Raw genomic sequence first — 20,495 nt, forward strand, 5'->3', positions numbered from 1 at the left:
ATGGCAGTGAACTCAGGAGGTCAAAAAGGCCAGTGGTAAATGTCTGGAAGGCATACAGTTGTAAATTCCTGACACACTGACTGATGAAGTGGCCAAGGCTGTGCATTGGCAGTATAGCGTGGAGTGACAAGGAAGGTTTTTGTTTTTGTTTTTGTTTTTCTTGTCTCTCTATATTGCTATATTATTTGAAATTATATATGTTAATGTTTTCATTTGTTATCTGTGTAACTTTTTAGAAAGGGTACGTTAAAGAAAAAGGGCTTTGCAGTTTCACACATTTGAAACCAAGAATGTATTATGTTTTGTTTATTTTATTTTATTTTATTTTATTTTATTTTATTTTTTGGGGGGAGAGCACATGCAAGGGATGGGCAGAGAGAGGAGGACAGAGGTTCCAAAGCAGGCTCTGCAGTGACAGGCTGATATCAGCAAGCCTGATGTGGGGCTTGAACTCACAAACCGCAAGATCATGACCTGAACCAAAGTCGGACGCTTAACCGACCGAGCCACTCAGGTGCCCCTTTATATGCAGTTTAATATTTATGTAGTAAATATAAATCACATGCTATGTGGAGTTCTAGACAAATGTGTTTGCTATTCTTGATTTTTATATCTGTGAAGAATACATGACAAGAAATAGACATATGGCATGTACCTTTTTCATAGGCCAAGAACGTATCTTTTGAATCTTTTTGTTTACCAATTACCCAATGCCATGAATCTAAGCAAACCTGGAAAATTATTCTTGTGCATTTTCTAACTTGCCACTGCCCAGTGTGCCTCTGAGTATTATTATTCCTGAGTAAAGGTATCAAGTAAATGCTTTGATTCTGCTCATATAATACATCTTCTCTTAATATTTATCATATAAAAACTTTCCTTTGATGTAGTGCTCATCTCCACACAAAGAAAAACTCCCATTGTTTTTCTAGGTGTTGAAGGAAGAGTGTAAAGTTGAGTCCTGTTGCAGGCTGTTTTGGCATCTGGAGTCAATCTTTTAGAAGTGACGTAGGATAGAATATAATAACTTATTCTGAAATTCCAGAACATTTATTTAGGGTTTCTTGGCAATTATATTTCACATTTGCCATGTTTACAATATTTTTCTTGGGCTTGGGACTTCACCTGTACTGTAGACAAATTAAGGCATTTTTAAATTTTTTATTTTTTCATTTCTGTGTCTACATACAGATTGCCCAAATCCGTGGAAATATGGGTGGACTCTATGGCATCAATTGAATGTGGGTATTATGATAAAATGGTGGAGAATAAGTGATTCTTTGGTCCCAGTGCCCCAGTATGTGTATTTCCTGATATCAAGTATTTTGAGGATATCCATAATATAGCTTTCATTTTGATACTATGACTAGATGATTGTTCGTGGGACTGTTCAGTACTATACTTTTAGAATATATAGAAAAAGTGACTAAGAGTTTTCTTTAATATCTTTAAACTTTAGGAGCTTAATCCTTCCTCCTTAAATAAGGCAAGGAGGGATATCAGTCTCTGAATGATGAACTATGTGAACGCATCATTTAAAATTCACTCATCTACAGGGTCTTGGGCTGACTTACGAAGTCACTACAACAATACAGTATCAGTCATCCATTAATCCAGTCTCTTCTTTCTAACAACATCCAGTGGAAACTGTATTGGTCAATTATTTGAATTTTGCAATCATGAGTTATTATCCCATGTACATTTAAAAATAGGCAGAGATTATTGTGGTTTGTTCCACTGGCAGAATCACCACTCTAATGATACCTTAGTGCAAAAGTTATATAATTGCTTAGCAATCCACTGTGTACAGTCTGCTTCTAATTATCTAGGTTCAATGGAGAATACATGCTGACTTCCAAGGACTTGTTGAAGCAAATATCTAGACTTGACTAATTAAAGGATTTTGTAATACTTTCAATATTAGAATATCATATTAGTCTCAACTCTACAGGGTATAAATTTGTCATGTGGCTCTTCCGCTAAGTGGCATTTGCAGAGTGTGGCATGCATCATAGTGCTTATTAAGAGAAAAGGATTTGGAGTCAGATCAATTTGTGTTCAAATCTTGTCTGCCACATATTACCTAAATGACCTTGGACAAGTTAATTAACCCCTCTGGGCCTCAGCAAAATGACAGATAATAATACTCAACTAACACAAGTTGTTAGGAAGATCAGATAAGTGCATGTACATAAAGAGCCTAACAGAGTGACCAGCACATTGTAGATACTCAATTAAAGGCTATTATTCTTATTCCTTTTATTATTATCATCATCAGATTTGTTAGATCAAAATCTTTCATCTCTCTGAAGCATATGGCTATCCTGACAGCAATGTTTCTCTATGATAAGAGACCAGATCATGGCTTCCATCCACTTACTGGGAGGACAGAGGCAAGCATTATATAGGGCCATTTTCATCTGTTTTTCTCTTTCCAAGTATGTAAAAGCAGTTTTCACCTGGCAGTGAGCCCAAAATAATGAACTCCATGATAAGTCAATTGGTCTGTTCAGTTATTAAACCTTGTTCTGACAATGACACAAGCTGTAGGACTAACGGTACTCCATCCATTTAGCCCCAGGAGACTATATTTGATTAGGACTACCTTGTGCTCTTTGAGAGGAGTTAAGTTTATAAGACCAGGTGCTGTCTGAAGCTCTCAAAGTCCAGTACAAAATAGTCCCCATATCTGGATTAATCCTGAATTCCCCCTAAAGCCTCAGTTAGCTTTTGGAATGTCTTAAGTATTTTCTGCATAAACTCATGCAACCCCAGAATTTAAATTGGAACTTCTACCAGACTGAACAACACAGTTCACTCTTGCCCTATTCTCATATTTCCAGCGTTTTGGGATGATTACTTCACACTTCATGCTTTCCTTATCTGGCTATATATAGGCAATCCGTTTGGATCCTGTCTCACAATGGACCTTGATATTTGGCTGAAACAGTGGTTCCCATTAATCATAATGAAGAGAATGGAACAAATCTACTGGCTACTTTATACAGAAAGTTCTCAATGCCTTGAAGACATCCAGGAATCTTGGATATTTAGAATTTTGAGTGTCATTACAAAACAGTCATACATTCATTCATCAACAGTAAGTAAAATAATACAGTGTGCTTTGGAGAATATTTCTTTTTTTAATAATTATTTTATTATTATTATTATTATTATTATTATTTATTATTTTTAACATTTATTCATCTTTGAGAGACAGAGAAAGACAGAGCGTGAGTGAGGCACAGAGAGAGAGGGAGACACAGAATCTGAAGCAGGCTCCAGGCTCTGAGCTGTCAGCACAGAGCCCGATGCGGGGCTTGAATTCACTGATTGCAAGATCATGACCGGAGCTGAAGTCAGACGCTCAACTGACTGAGCCACCCAAGTGCCCCTGGAGAATATTTCTAATCCATGAGTTGTTTATTGAAAGTGAATATATATCATATTAAAGTTTAAGCTTTTGCTTAACTTTGACTAGGACTCCTTACAAAGCATCCACCCTGACTCAGGTAGTATCTGTTGAATTTAAGCATCTGTTTAATTTGGTTCTCCTCACCCTCAGCTGTAAATTAGCCACCTGATGAAAAAACAGTCTGTTTTTCAGCAGTGAAGAGAGGAGTATTTTTAAAGTTCATTTTAATTTTCTTACTGTTTGGCATTTTTAGTTTAGTTTAAGTTTAGTTTAGTTTAGTATAGTTTAGTTTAATTTAGGCATTGGGTTCTACTCTAAATTTTATGCAACCACTATAAGAATGGGACATGGGGCTAAAGAGATGCAACTGAATTTCCAAGAGATTAATTCCTTTCCTTGTGAGTGAATTAAATTCTTGCAATAATTGTCAGATACAATATCTTAGATCCTCTGGACACTTCTAACTAAATATCCACCATATGTTTGGTGTGACATCAAAAGTGGTCAATAAATTAAGAGCAGTCTTGACAGTCTTCTGCATATTTGGAAGTTTTAATTACTCCCACCAATTTTGCAATAATAGAGATTCACTTTTCAGATTGTGAAGTGTTTTAGAGAGGAATCAGGTGAATAAAAGTGCTTTTTAGGGGAAATCTTTCAGTGGACACAGTATCAATTCAAGCTTTATATCCGTTGTATTTAACCACAAGAGCACATTATAATGTCATAGAAATAGTTCAGTCTCACTAGAGACATCAAAATGTCATAAATGTGAAATTAAATTAATAGTTATAAAGCGTTCATATTTGTCACAGTGGAAGAATTACAGGAATAATTTTAAAGTCTCACATTTACTGTCTCTTTCACTTGAAAATCACAGCAGAAAATCAACAGCATTCAGACCTCTTGATTACTTAGCAATCTGTTCATCCTTAATTTAAAAACATTTATTACCCTGTACCTTCCAAAAATATAATAAAAAATGTACATGCTCTTGAGAAAGGAGTGAAAAACATGTCTTTTGGATTTTAACTGTCTTAAGAATGATAAGATTATTAACTTCTCATCGGAAGAATTTAGGGAGAAGATGTGAAACCAGAGGCAAAGAGAAGGGTTAAGATGAATAAAACATAATGATTTGAGTCTTTTAAAAATACCACCATATGTTTCTGATAACTGTGAACTTTCATAATTTTTTTGTCTTAAGATATATTGATAATTTATCAAAATTAAATAAACACTTGGTCCTGCTAAACCATGAGTATTTTAATTCTATATCAGTGGTTATCCTCAACATCATTTCAAAGTAGAAAGGCAGTAGTTAATGATGCACAGACATTTCTAACTGGCATTCCCCTAATTACATAGGGCTGCCTCATATACATTACTTATATATGAATAGCTGCTCCAACCAGTTGACCGAAGGAACGCTTATCTATAGCCACTGGGGAATTCTTTATAGTCCCTTCCATCTTAATATGTTGGCTGTGAATAATTCTACCTTATAGTCTACCTCTTCCTCTCTTCTTCTCCAGAAAGGAAACAAAGAAGGGCACAAACAATATTTGAAAACAAGAAGATGGAAGAAGTAGAGGAAATTAAGAGATAAAATCCTGTTTCAGGCTATAGAAATCTCCAGAGCAGGGGCATCCATGGTTTTTCAGAAGCAGGTTTTATGACCAGAAATTGATGTATGGTTTTTTTTTTTTTTTTTTTAAATAATAGTGATAAGTGGAAAGAATCTGTCCCAGGTTGTGACTCAGAGGTAAACCGAGACCTTGTGGAAGTTTCATTCGTATCTAATTTCTGTCTGTTTTCATCATCCCAAAGTTTTAAGCCACTTAAATGCAATTAAATTTGATGAGGTCAAAAGCAAATAGTTTCAATTATCATCAATTATAATATAATTATAATTACTGATTGATTCAAAGTTGAGAGCATTAAACTCTGATGCCAGCAGGGTAGCTCAGGGTAACTTTTCCAAAATAAAAAAAAATCAGGTGGTCCAGGTCCACAATGGGATCATACAGGCCAGATATGAATTTGGACAGCATGTTCGGTGTTCAGCATTGAGGTAGTGGTGAACTTTTACTCATGGTGTGACAAACAGGGCTAAGCATAAGAGGAGGCCCTGATTTTTCTGCCATGGCTAACTTTAATTTTCCCACAGAATATTTATTTTCAGTGGTCTTTCAGTCCATACTTCTATTAGTGAAATACATTATGACCATGATAACTTAAAGAGATTTCAGTCAGCTGGCCCTGGCCATGAAGCATTATTTAATCATTCTGTTACTATGAGAAAACATTTTCCCAAATAAGTGATCTACAAGTAAACTTTTGGAAACAACTTGTTATAAACTGCCTGTATAGTTTTCTTTGAAAATATATACAAATGTAAGCAAAACAAAACACAAAAAACCAAAAAACCTTTTCTTTCAAAGAGAATGCTTAATTTTCTCCCTATTCTTAGGATTTGTCAAGCATTGCAGTGAATTCCGTTTCCCTTGTGCTGAAAAAGTGTGTAATTGGATTAATAATTAGCTAGTTTATTAAAGCCCAGTAGGTTTTTTCTGACTTTTTTTTTCTTTGGTAGAAGACAGTGTTTTCCTAATTAAAACTGTCAATAAGAAATTCACTTCTTACCTTGTCAGAAGGTTTAAATGGATTTCCTTGTCCACTAATTCCACCACTGATACTAAATCCAAGGCCAGGATTCTTTTCTATTCTCACACAAAACTATGTAAAAAAGATATAAAAAAAAGTGATCAACTATATATCAAGGCTAAATATCTTCAAGTAACTGCATCACAGTAGAGAGATTCACATTTCACTTAAGTTGTCAGGGTTAGCCTATATTAACTCAGTACAGAAAAGACAAACTATTTAGTGCTCCTATAGGCATAAGTTATCATTGAAACTAGCTTGAAATTACCTGGTAAAGCAGATATTAGTAAGAATTTACTCATTACTATGTGTAGGAATACATTTTGACAAACAGTTTTTAAAAATTAAGATTTATATCTTAATATCTCAATTAATTATCTCAATAATTATCTCAATTAATATCTCAATAACAAGATTGTGCATTATTTCAATTACCTACTTTAAATCCACATATATTCTGATCAATTTAGAAGGGACTGTATGAGTAAGTGAAGGAAAATTTGCAAGTGTACATTTGGGGAAAATATGGTTATTTAATTAAGTTGCCACTGCTTTCCAGGAGAGTAGTTCAATTCATCTCCCTGGTAGATGGTTCTATTGTTTAGAAATATAGGGCTTTTATTTTGAAAAAGAGTAGAACTTTTGACCATAGTCTGAGTGTATGTGGAACAGAGGAAGAATGAAATGCTCAGTAATAAATATTTTGGGTTTGTCACCAGCTCCTGGAGGGACAGTTAGAGCCCTTGGAAGACAGAGGACACTGGAAAAGAAAGAGGTCAAGGATATGGAGAAACGGTGATAGGCAATAATCGATGAGTATTTAGGAACGTGAAGGATAATCTTCTAGTATTCTGTGCTTTATTATCTTCCTAAGCCCAAATGAAAGTCTGTTAAACACAAGAGCCTTGTGCTTTGAGACCTATGGGGAAAAGATGGCACCAGGAATAGGTCCAAATCATGCTAAGATGTTAGCTATTGTAATAGTGTATGCAAAATGTAGATCAAGAATCCAGGAAAATCATTGCCATGAATGACCTAGAGGAATTATAGCAAACCTAGGAATTCTTGATGATTCTGAGCTAGGATATGTATGAGGACCATGGTTAAAAAGCTAATTTTTCATGAAAAGTGGGATGGGGTGACCCTAGGTGATTGAAAGACTTGGGACCCCAGAGGTAGCATACACTTTGGTTACATAAAGAAAGAAAGAGAAAAAACCCCACACTTTTATTATAACTTCTAAGCACAGAACAAGTGCTGGAACTAGGTGAACCAAGTGTTACTAGAGATTGGGAGGCAAAAGATTAATAAGGAATTAAGAAGAAAACCTAAAGAAATACATTAGCATATATTTTGTATTTATATAAATATATACTGGGAAAGTTCCTAAAGATTATTGGAAATGTTTGCTTTCTTAAGTAGCTTACTATTTTCCCTAGCAATCCTGCTTAGTTAGCCCGTTGATTTGCTTATGTACAAATGCACATGCCCAAATGCTCTCTATATTTTTATTTTCAAGGTATCTTTAATCTCTACCTCTTAGATAGATCAAGGCAAACTTGAGTACTGTGCCTGGCTTAATTAGCATATATTATGAGTTGCCGGGAACTGGATTAATTAGGTTTGGCTGTTTAATGAGACTACCCTTAATTTACTATCATATTTCATAATAATAAAATAATGTTAAACTATTACAGAGTTTACTTGCAACACAAGGGCAAAGAACTATCCACTAATGCGATTTTTATGGTAGAGTCTTTAATGAATAGTTTCTAAATTATGGGTAACTGCAATTACCATAAGTACTTTCCCATATTTTTATTTTAAAGATATGTTTAATTATAACTTTTCTTCTAATTGAGCTAGATTTGTTAAAACTAGTTATCATAGGGTATTAGCAACTACAGTTTATAATAGCTTTGTATTTATATGGCTCACCATCTGTGGATATGAACATATAATAGCTTGATGTAGCTTGAAGGAATATTTTTGCTTTATTCAATATACCGGTTTACCTTGTAGTCCTTTTTTGTTATTAGTGGTTAATTAGAAAATAGGAAGAAAAAAACTAATATAATTTAAACATTTTATCTTTGTGTTTTCCCATATATCTGTGCATTTCCAATTAAATTATTTGAGATTTGGGTTACAGCTTTCTCATGTGAACATTTTATATTGTACAATGAACTATGTGGAAGGTATATACACTTTTGGCTTTCCCCAGGCCACTATAAAACCTGAAAGGAAACATATGCAACACATTTTATTTACAAGTAAATTGCCGAGAGTACTTTTCAGTTGTTCTCTTTCAATGTACCAACTGTATCTATTTTATATTATTGTCAATCTGGAAGGCACTAAAAATCTAAGGGAAACAAATTTCATATGTGCCAACTATATGAAGAACTGCCTCAATAAATTTTTTAATAATAGAAATAATAAAGATGACACTGTGGTTTTATAAATGTGACAAACAGCCATAAATTTTGATCTGAAGCTAGACTGCCCTTGGGCATGCTGTGGTATGGCTAATAGGTTGTGTTGTGACTGTTGTGTCCCATAAAGCATGTCAGAGAGAGTATCATCTCAAATATAAGGAGTTCCACCTGCCTGGTAACAGGGTCATAAAATGTAAGACGAGACGATACCTCACAGCCAAGAAGCAGTCTGAAACGAAAGAGGATTATCAAAGCGGAAACGTGGTTTTCTAGCAAAAGGTCAGAACTAAGAGGCTAATAAATAGCTTATTTAATGAAAATAGCATTTTAATTTTCTATTAATATATTGATATCAATGAATGAAATTTCTGGCTGAAAATATAAACATCAGCCTGGAAGTCAAGGGTGTATTTGCTTCTTTTAGAGGCTGCTTCCATCACTTGATGCATCTGGGTCTCTGTCAATCTTGCTCTAATTAAAATACCGGGTCTTAATTTAGAGATGTCTATGATAAAATGAATTGTTAGTGTGGCAGTGAGGCCCTGTGAGGTCATAGTCTATAATCTCTAGAAGGTAGTAATCTGATTTGGCCTTGCAATGCTCTACAACCTAGTGCCAAGAACAAAGGAAATGGTAGCACTTGTGTATACACGTGACATAAAAACAACACGTGTGTGTGTGTGTGTGTGTGTGTGTGTGTGTTGGGAGGTGTCATTCAGGTTTAGGGAGTTGCATTACAGAAGAATATTTGGTGATGTTGTAATGAACCCGTTTACTATGATATGTTCTAATTACCATTGTCTTTCCTAGCAGTATGTATAAAAGCTTTCAATGGATACCTATTGCTTTTGCTGCTCAAGATCCATTCATCCTAATTCTGGTAGCTATAACCTTAATTTCTCTTTGAATAATCACCCACTTTCCTATTCTCAGCCTATATGCTTTGGACGGATCATGTTATGTAGGCCTAAAACAAAGCGCCACATCCCCTAGAAATATGATGTGTGACAAAAGATACTTTCAAATATGCATTGTCAAAAGTATATAATGGTTCCTTCTTAAAACATGTGATCAGCTATTAGTAAGTATGCTAGTTATTCAAAGGAATGCTCCAATTAATAAATTACCTGCTTGGTAAAACCATTATAGCTTTGAAAATAAAAATTGTAGAAATCATGATTCATGCCTTTATTCCACAAATAGTTATTGATTTCCTACCACGTGCCAGGTATCTTGTCAGACAGAAGAAATATCCTTACCCTCATGGAACTTACATTCTAGTGGGGAAGACAGATAGTAAGCATGTAAACAATAAACAATTTTGGATAGTGAGATGAGCTGTGAGAAAAATAAAGCAGGGAAGGTAGTAGAGAGTGATGGAACAGGAGTGTGGAGCTATTTTAAGTAGAACAGCCAAGAAATTACATTTCAAATGCTCAAGTGACATTTTAGCAGAAGTATGAATAATGTAAAAGATGAAGCAACAAACAAAAAGAAAAATGGCAAAACTGCCAGCCTCCAACTCAGTTATTTTAAATGCCCTAAAGACAGATGGGTATTTATAAAGTCAAGAAACAACAAGATGGCACAAGGATAAAATTGGGAGTCCAGAAACAAAACCTACTATTTATGGTCAGCTGATTTTCAACAAAAGGTCCAAGGTGATTCAGTGAGAAAAGAATAGTATTTTCAAAAAATGGCACAGAGACAATGTACCATTATCCCATACAATGGGATATCCACGTACAAAATAATGATTTTTACCCTTACCTCACACCACATGCAAAAATTAACTCAAACTAAATCAGAGACTGAAATGTCAGAGCTAAAACTATAAAACTCTAAGAGTAAATCTCCATGATCTTCAATTAGGCAATGATTTCTTAGATATGAAGCCAAATGTGATAAAAGATATGATTGACTTTATAAAAATTAAAAACTTTGGTGCTCCAAAGGAGACCACCAAGAAAATGAAAAGACAGCCCACAGAATGGGAGAAAATATTTGCAAATCATATATATGATTAGGGTCTTATATCCAGATTATATGGACAACCCTTACAGTTCAAGAATTGAAAGAGCCAAATAACCTAATTAAAAATGGCCAAAGAATTTTAATAGACATTTATTCAGAGAAGACATATGAATGGCTAATAAATGCATGAAAAGACACTCGACATCATTAGTCATTAAAGAAATGTATATTGAAATCATAATGACATACTATTTCATAGTGTAGCTATAATAAAAAGATAGATATATCTATATTTTTTATTTTATATATAATAATCTTCATATATAATATATCATATATGTAATAACTATATATATATAAATATAATAAATAATAGTGAGAAAGTGGAGAAATTAGAATACTCATTCATTGCTGGTGGGAATGTAGTTTGTGGTAGCCACTATACACAAGAGTTTGGAAACTTAGTTTAGAAACTTCTCAAAATGACAATTACCATTTTGTGAAACTGAGCAATTTTATTCCTAAGTAACTTCCCCCCCCAAAATGAAAACATACATCCACACACAGACTTAGAAATGAATGTTCTTAGCAATATTATTCATAACAGCCCCAAAGTGAAAATAATCTAAATGTCCATGAACTGATGGATAAATAATTTTTGGTGTATCCATGTAATGGAATATCATTTGGCAATACAAAAAGGGATGAATTAGTAATACATTCTACACTTAGCACATTATGCTGAGTGAAATTAGTCACAAAACTCCCACATATTGTATGATCTCACTTACATTAAATACCCAGGGTAGGGAAATGTATAGAGACACAAAGTAGATGAGTGATTGTCTAGGGCTGGGAGGAAATGAAGGGGAGGCCGTATGGAAAGTGACTGTTAATGGGTACAAAGTTTTTTTTGGAATGATGAAAATGTTTAAAAATTACATTATGGTGATGGTTGCACAATTTTATAAATATACGAAACCCACTGACTTGTACACTTGAAACAGGTGAACTTCAAGGTGTGTAAATTATATCAATAAAGCTGTAACAACAACAGGTTCAGCATGACTAGAGAAAGAATAGTGGAAGGAAAGCGAAAGAGACTGGCAGGGGCCAGGATATATATAATTCCAGAAATTTCAAAGCCACTAGGGCTTTTTAAGCAGAAGTGTGACATGATATGATTTATATAATGACATGATCTGATATTACGTGATACATAATATATTAATATACTATATATAATTATATACTGTAATAATTATATGATAATATGTGATAATTATATAATATAATCAAATATATAAATGTTAATATTCAAGAATAGTTAAATTTTTTATTCTTCTATGTTCATACCTTTTTTTGTTGTGAATTAGAGATGTAAGTCCAACTCAAAGTGCTAATTAAATCTTTTGAAAAGACATACTAAAGATTAATGAGTAAAGTCCTCTGATGTACCATTTTCTAGATCTTCCAGAAAAAAGTAGCTGACTCTGTGTGTATCTAAGAAATAGAAACTCAAATGCTTAACTCACTAAAATTTAAATAAAAATAAAAAAAGAAAGTCAAATGCTTTTTTGTCTGTAAATAAATTATAAAGGTCATTCACTTCATTTCCTTCACTTGAGGAAAGAAACCAAGGAAATCAAACATATATTTAGTGGAACACTGACAGAGGCCTTCTGTTCCTACTGCAGTGTTTACTGAACTCTACTTTGTAGAATTTGTGGTGTTGAGTTACACATTATTTGTTTCAAACTGTGGATTATAACTTCAGAGTTGCAGTATTATTTTGGTTACTGAAGAATAAAATTCTAGAGGAAAAATATAAATAGGAATACTTTAAGTGGAATAGAATGAGGTATGGGATGTCCCTGAAACAAACTGAGTAAATAACATATATTAAAACCATTTTAATACCTATTTTCTAACCATCTTCATCAAATTATTACCTTTTAATTTAAAAATCCATAATTTAAATAAAATTTTCCAAGTTATTGTTCTTATACCAAACACTCAGAATAATGTTTTCTTCACTTGGCCTCAACAGATGAAAGGCTCACCCTTATGAGCTCTTTAGGCAGCTGACCAGAGCATCTAAAGAAATGTCTGAAATATTATCTTTTCACCAACTGTTTCATGTACTCCACATATTATTAAATATTAAAAAAAATGATTTCTTCCAAGGTAGACTGGGGTGGTTTTGCAATTTGTTTTGTTTCTTTTCCCTTGAATATGAGGGATGCAGATCACTTTGTATAACTCACAGAAGTTAATTCTAATGTAATTCGAAGGTAGTAAGTTCTCTTTCAGGGACAAACTTTAGTTTGAATGTATACTCATGGGAACTGGCAAGAGACATCTATGGAACTCCTGTCATCCTTGTATGTTAGGTTGATTAGCGGGTGTGTCCTCTTGTCTGGGGCAGACATGGACTCGGGGATTTATTTTTCCATAGTTTACTGTTTCCATGTGGGCTTGCTCTTGATCTCTGTGTTTGGCTATAGTGCAGCAGGCTGCAGCATATAATGTGTTTGACTCAAGAAACTGGATTTTAATACCAGCTTAGTTTCTAAATGGTTGTGTGACCACAGGCAAGACGTTAACTTCTCTGAATCTTACTTTTCTAGTTAATAAAACAGAAAATGCTCTACCTCTATCAGATCATTATTAATTGGATTAAATAAGTTAATACATGAAAGGGTTTTGAGATGTTTGAAGCATCATGTTGATGTTTTTCTTTTCCTATTTCTGCTTTGATATCTGTATGTTCCACATATATATAAATATACTTTGCCTTGGATTATACATTTGCAAAAAAGAAAAACCAAGTTAATGTTAGTTCCTTTTAAAAATATTCAGCAAATTATGGACAATGTATGTATCAAATTAGTGACAATAATGTAATTACCCAGCAGTAAATTGTTGAGTTATACAGTATCTAAAGTATTGGCTCTTAGCCTTGGCCACGCAACAGAATTCATTTGGGGAGTTTCAAAATTTCCCATTAACCAGGTCACATCTAGACTAATGAAATTAGTTTCTTTGGGAAGGAGGCCAAGGTGTCAGTTTTAAAGCTCCTGAACAGATTCTAATGTACAGCTGAGGTTGAGAACAACCAATATACAGTATTGTACGGTACAGGGGATGGTAAGGCTAGGATCCTCACTAGGATTGGGAAACAAAGGGAAGAGCTGAGACTCTTCCACTGCTTAATGTAACTCTGACTCAAATCCTCTATTATGTTTGTCAATAGTCAAGATGGCTTATGCATTGAAATCTCTTTTCTAAGTAAAATCCCCTGAAAATGAACTTCAAGTAATATGCACATGGTTTTGTGTTGTAAATAATTTGTTAAAAAGAACATCCATTATTAGAAATCAGATTTATAGTCTATAGAAATTAATAGACTTGAATCTGGGTAGCACTTTATGGTTTAAAATTTACTTCCATATATTTTATTTAATTTAATCCTAGAGTTGAAAACAGACTTGATTTTCAACACCTCTGAAAAATAAATATGTAAATATAAGTGCATTAAATTAGAATTGTTGGACATTTTGCCCTGTTTTGTTGTGGCAGGTGGTTTGAAAGTTAAGATGTTTCATCATTGAGGAGGAACGTCAAAGTTTACTAAGTGCTTTTCTATGGTTAAACAAGGTTAAGAATTCTGGCCAGGTAAAAAATGACATTCATTTTAATTCATTCAATGTCCTCAGTGGTGGCATTTATTATATATGCTTATTGCTATATGGAATTTATTCTAATAAGATTAGAAATGCATTAGTTCTTTAGGTCACATTAAGGGATGCAGAGCTATGTTTTTGTTAATAATAAAACTTTCCATTTATTCAGTACTTTTTGATTTTCAAAGCATTGGAAGTGCTCATGTGAGTTCAAGTCAACACTCCATCTGCATAAGGCAGTTCTGTAAGTCTGAATTGTAGCTGAAGCAGATTTAATTAATATTATTTGACAGAAGAGGACACTGAGGCCACAGCGGGCAAGTGTCTGAGGTCATGTGGTTAATTGAATTGGGACACAGAACTTCGGTTTTGAGTCAGACAAACCTAGGTTAAAATTCCAACTTGACCAATTATACCTTTGACAAGTTACTTATTTTCTCCGTGCCTTGGTTTCTTCATTTACAACAAAGAAGAAAAGGTTATTGTGATGATTAGATAAAACATTATGTGTAAGCAGGACCCGCTATATACTTAGTGGTGCAAAATGAAAATGTGAGTCTCCTTGTTCAATGATTATTACTAATGACACAATGGCAACAGCAGAGCATTAAACCAAGTGTGAGGTACTTCTAAGTGCAAGACTTTGTGTAACTGCACTGGTCACACACCCCTGAAGCCCTGCCTGTGTTTAAGATACATAATATAGGGGCACCTGGGTGGCTCCATCGGCTCAGCATCTGACTTTGGCTCAGGTCATGATCTCACGGTTTGTGAGGTCGAGCCCCGCGTCAGCTGTCTGCTGTCAGTGCAGAGCCTGCTTTGAATCTTCTGTCTTCCTCTCTCTCTCTGCCCTTCCCCTGTTTATTCTCTCTCTCAAAAATAAACATTAAACAATATACATAGTATATACGACATATATACTATACAGTAGTCCCTCCTTATCTGCAGTTTTGCTTTTCATGGTTTCATTTATCCGTAGTGAACTGTGGTCTGGAATCAGATGATCCTCCTTCTGACTAATCCTCAGCAGGTTGATAATAGCCTAACACTATGTCACAATGTCTACATCATTCACCTCACTTCATCTCATCATGTGGGCCTTGTATCATCTCACATCATCACGAGAAGAGTGAGTACAATATAAGGTATTTTGAGAGAGAGAGAGGCCACATTAACATAGCTTTTATTACAGTTTATTGTTATAATTATTCTATTTTATTATTAGTTATTATTGTTAATCTCTTACTGTGCTTAATATATAAATTAAAATTTATCATAGATTTGTATGTATGGGAAAAACAGCATATATGGGGCTCGATATTATCCATGGTTTCAGGCATTCACTGTAGGAATATATCCCATATGAATAAGGGGGGGGGGGCTAATGTATATAGTATATTTAGCATAGCAGACACTCAATGTATGGTAACTGTTGTCACTTCTTTTCCTATTTTCATTCAGATTTCTTTTCCTTAAATTAAAAAATTTATATTCATTGTAATTGGATTTTTTTTCAACTATAGCATTGCAATAAGTGATTTAAAAAAATTTTTAAAAATTTTTTTAGAGAGAGAGCAGGAGCAGGGAGAGGGGCGGAGGGGGAGAGAGAGAGAGAGAGAGAGAGAGAATCTTAAGCAGGCTTCATGCTCAGTGTGGAGTCCAAGGCAGAGCCTCTCCCATGACCCTGGGATCATGACTTGATCCAATATCAAGAGTTGAATGCTCAACAATTTGAGCCACTCAGGTGCCCCACACCTTTTTTATTTTTATTTTTTAAAATGATTAGTTTTTTTTAAATGTAAAATCTCCAAACTTTAATAGAAATTATGGTGCTTCATCATGCTGTGTAGTCTCTCTATACTATGTTTATAATGTCTCCTTGCACTTAAAAATTATGAATGATTTAGGTTTTTTCCATACTGTACAGATCTTCCTCGACTTACAAGGGGATTATATCCAAATACATCCATCATAAGTTGAAAATATTATAAGTCATAAAATGCATTTAATACACTTAACCTACTGAACATCATAGCTTAGCCTAGCCTGCCTACTTTATATGTGCTCAGAACACTTACACTAGCCAACAGCTGGGCAAAACCATCTATTACAAAGCCTATTTTATAATAAAGTATTGAATATTTCATGAAATTTATTGAATACCCTACTAACAAAGAGAACAGAGCAGTTGCACAGGTACAGGATGGTTATAAGTGCATCGGTGTTTACCCTTGTGATGCTGTGACTGACTGGGGACTGCAGCTCACTGCCACTGCCCAGCCTCAGGGGACAGTACTGTCCTGCATATTGCTGGTCCAGGAATAGATCACAGTTCAAAATTTAAAGTACAGTTTTTACTGAATGAGTATTGCTTTTGCACCATCAAAGTTGAAAAATCGTTAAGTCAATCTATTGTAAGCTGGGAGATGTCTGTACTTGGCCAAACTAACATTGTTGTCATCACTTAAGAAAACTCTGTTATTCTCTTTATGGCTTTTTAACTGCACCACTAGAAATGCGTTATTAAAATAGAGTGTCTTGATTTATATGACTGAAACCCACATTAGAAATTTTTAGTTACTTCCTTGATCTTTGCATTTCAATCACTACTCTATAGTTTTCATGTGAAACTATATAGCTTTAAAATATTTTAAATATTTTTCTCGCTTTTTTTCCCTTGTTAAATATGGGATAAAAGTCGTTAAAGCATGCGTGCGCGCGCGCGCGCACACACACACACACACACACACACACACACACATTGGAGAGGTCTGAGTTTTCAAAGGAATTATAACCCAGAAAAATAAAAAATACATGTAATATTTTCATTATGAGAGTGATATACATAACCTTTTTCAGCCTCTTTGTCTCTCTCTCTCTTTTTGGTTTTATTTTGCTTTGATTTTCTGTTTGTAGATTAGGGAGGTTGGGACTGATATCATGAAGTGCCCTCCAATATTTTAATTCTTAAAATGTATTTCTACCTCTTCTATTTCCTATTTCTGTACTCTCAGTGCCAGGCTAACTATGTGTGTATGTGTGTGTAGAATTGTATCATTTGATTTTTACAAAAATCTTTGGAACGTTGTTTGTGGGTGGTAATGTTCTCATTTTATAAGGAGGAAAACAGAACCTCAGAAAGAGTTAATGACTTGGCCAGGGTCACACAACTAATAAGCATTAACATGAGACTCAACTCCAAATTCTGAGACCCACCCCTAGTATTCGCTTTCCTGAATGCTATGGGGTTAGGTGAAGAGGTGGAGAAGTTAGGGGGAAAAAAAGAGATGAAAGAAAACAGTGTAGTAGTTGGTGGTGTGCTGGAAAATGTTTACAAGCTGGCTGAGGGTAAGGGATAGCCTGATTTGTAGTGTTTATTAATTTCCCTGGTGTAATTATGCCCATAGTTTCATCCTATGGTGTGATGTCACTGAAGGAGGAGTTGGAAAGTAACGATCCAGTATGAATCTAGCATACCACCGGTGGTAGATAAAATGTTACAGTGAATTGTGAAAAAAAGTTTTGAGAAAATGTCAGATTTATAGCTCAGGGGAATGGGAAGCATAGTTTGGGGACTAGTGCTCATTATTTAAAAACTCCTTAGGCTTCTCATGGTCAATCCAAAGTTTAATCTCAGCATTCCAAACCATTTCAGTCTGAAACCAGTGCAGAAAAAATTGGGAAGCTGAGAGGAATTTGCTTAAGTCCCTTTCTTAACAAAGCCATTGAATGTTTCAGTTTTTACCTCTCAGTTTGAAAGGCACCTGGATCAAAACATTTGCAAGCAACTACAAATACCTTCTCTAAAAGAATCATGATGTTTTAAATTTAATTAGTATATAATTGTAGAATTTAGTAAACCTCTCATTGGTCAAACTATACAATTTATGTATTTTTGAGAAATATGGTAAAAAAGTCTTTAAAATTACGGTGCTCACTAAACCTATTATTCAAAGTTGGTAAAAAAGGGCATTGATCTCAGTGAATTTTTAAATGCACTGATTCTAGGTGAAAAAAAGATCATGTAGCTGCTAATAGAAACAACTAAATCAGAGAACTGGGTTAGGTTATGATATTTGTGGGAGAGGAAATATGAATAAGTTTTAACCTTCTAGGTGCCTGTAAATAAGGCATAATTTAAAACTTTATCAATGTTTAAGAATCTCTGGAGAATTAAAAACATCATATCATAACCTGATTAAAGGCACCTTTCTGGTTTATTTACCTTATTACCTTAAATCCAACACTTGACCTAGATCAAGGCAGGATAGGAAGAAAATTGTCTTTAAAAAAAAGCCAATGATTCTGAGAATGATTAAGACATAATCTCAGCTTCAAGAAGGATTTTAAGAAATAGAGGCAATGTCTAGAGCAGCTGGGATCCAAATCATGAGTGGCTATTAACAGTGTAAAAGAAAAAAACTGGAGAACGAAGGTAATGTCTGAGATGTTCAGAAAATAAGGTAGGGTAACATGTGAAGCTTAGAGTAGGCAGTAATAAAATGAAATCCTTATATACCATATTAAGGAGTTGGTGAAGTCAGTAGGAGCTTTGCCAAGTTATCTGAAGAATGAAATAAAAGAAATTAATTTTATGGGAGTATTAAGATCTTAATGTCTTGCTTTCTAAGTGTAATATAATTTAATAGATAAGATCCTATTCAGTTTTCTGGTTCTAAGGAAGAAAAACAGATTCTGTAATGGAAAAGTAAATCCTAATTTTAGATACGTCAAAGGAGAAGCAATTTTTGTGCTACTTGGTATTTGTCAGTAGTTTTTGGAGCATTTCAGAAATGTTTCCGTTCAAACTGATCTTTATCATTTTCTTCAGAGTAAAGCTTTATCTTTGTCTTATTCAACAATCAGAAGATAGGACTTTCAAAAAAGGTTCCCACTGTCCCACAGTTTCACACTGTCAGTTTCACCAGAGGCCTTGGTAAATACACTTAATCCCCTGACTCTAATATTCAAAAGCTGTGCAATAGAGCTAAATTGGAGTTGAAATTGAGTAGATGGTGTAGGATAAACAAGAAAAACTTCCAGTTCATCAGTTTTTCCTTATGTGAAAAGGAAATTTTATCAACAATCAATTTTTATGTGTTGTAGTGTTTAACCACTGAAAATAATGAGAAAACCCCTACAAAGAATGCTCCACTCCATTCAACATGGTGACAGCATTAATTTGTCCCAGACTACATAAATGAGAGAAGGTAAACTATGGATTCATTGGACTGCCCTGAACATTCCCTGAAACTTCATCAATTATAAAAACTCTTCTCACCTGCTCTGGATATCCATCCATACTCCTTTGCCCTTTAGTTTGAATTAAGCACCGTCCAGGCTGAGGTCCCCGGGTGGCCTGTGAAGAGGGGATCTGAATAGGCAATGGTGACTGAAATTGCTGGATGGTCACTTTGTTTATATTTCCCTCATATGGCTGCTGCTCCCGGCTCCGATGCTGAAGGCTTTGGGACCCCATCAAAGTCTGGATGTGGCTTCCTGCCTGTGGAGAAGATAATTTGTCAGACGAAGATTCATGGTGTTGAAAGGATGTGATTAAAGTAGAAAACACGTACAGAATACCTCTCTGGTAAAGTGGCATCATTTGGGCTCTGAGCCACTGCTGGAAAGGATAATGAAAAACAGTAAGGGTCTGCCTACTGTGGTTTGTGAAAATGTTAATACTGGAGCAAGGTTGCAATAAATACATTCACAGTCATTTAATGTCTTGCCACAGATTATTTTGTCCCTGATTTTAAGGGAGCAAAATTATCCCTGAAAAATTTGAAGAAGAAAAAGAAGTCACAACTTAAAAATAAAGTGGAGTTCTATCTGGCATTTTATTTTATTAAAAAATTTTTTTTTCACATTTATTTATTTATTTTTGAGAGATAGACAGAGCACAAGTGGGGGATAGGCAGAGAGAGAAGGAGACACAGAATCCGAAGCAGGCTCCAGGCTCTGAGCTGTCAGCACAGAGCCGGACGCGGGCTCGAACTCACTGCAAGATCATGACCTGAGCCGAAGTCGGACGTTCAACTGACTGAGCCACCCAGGCGCCCCTCTGGCATTTTATTTTGAATAACAGCAGGGAGAGAGATGTAGTATAGGAAACATCAGGGGGAGAATGACAGAACCCAGTTCCTAATTCTGTAGCAAAAGAATTGAAGTGTATATATTCCATTGTGCCACAGTGCATAGTGAGCTTGTTCAGGTGAGTTTAATCAGTATTTATTCATTTTCTGCATTATTAAATCAAGAGTATGGTTTTGGGAATCTTTAAGTCACATTGAAAATGAATGATATGATAAATTC

The 20,495-nt window shown here is 34.6% G+C and overlaps 1 protein-coding gene across 6 annotated transcripts in view; it reads right to left on the bottom strand.

The window, feature by feature from the left end:
- Window positions 1-20,495, bottom strand: part of LRRC7 (leucine rich repeat containing 7) — a 561,274-nt gene that overhangs the window by 32,098 nt on the left and 508,681 nt on the right. For all 6 annotated transcript variants that reach the window (XM_078451792.2, XM_078451793.2, XM_078451796.2 and 3 more), the window contains 2 exons: window positions 19,462-19,683; window positions 6,062-6,154 (listed from right to left, as the gene is read on the bottom strand). In XM_078451792.2, coding sequence (XP_078307918.1) covers window positions 6,062-6,154; window positions 19,462-19,683 — 315 coding nt within the window. The remainder of the gene's footprint in view (window positions 1-6,061; window positions 6,155-19,461; window positions 19,684-20,495) is intronic.

The sequence above is a fragment of the Panthera onca genome, chromosome C1 (genome assembly GCF_046562875.1).
Source record: "Panthera onca isolate mPanOnc1 chromosome C1, mPanOnc1 haplotype 2, whole genome shotgun sequence".
NCBI lineage: Eukaryota > Metazoa > Chordata > Mammalia > Carnivora > Felidae > Panthera > Panthera onca.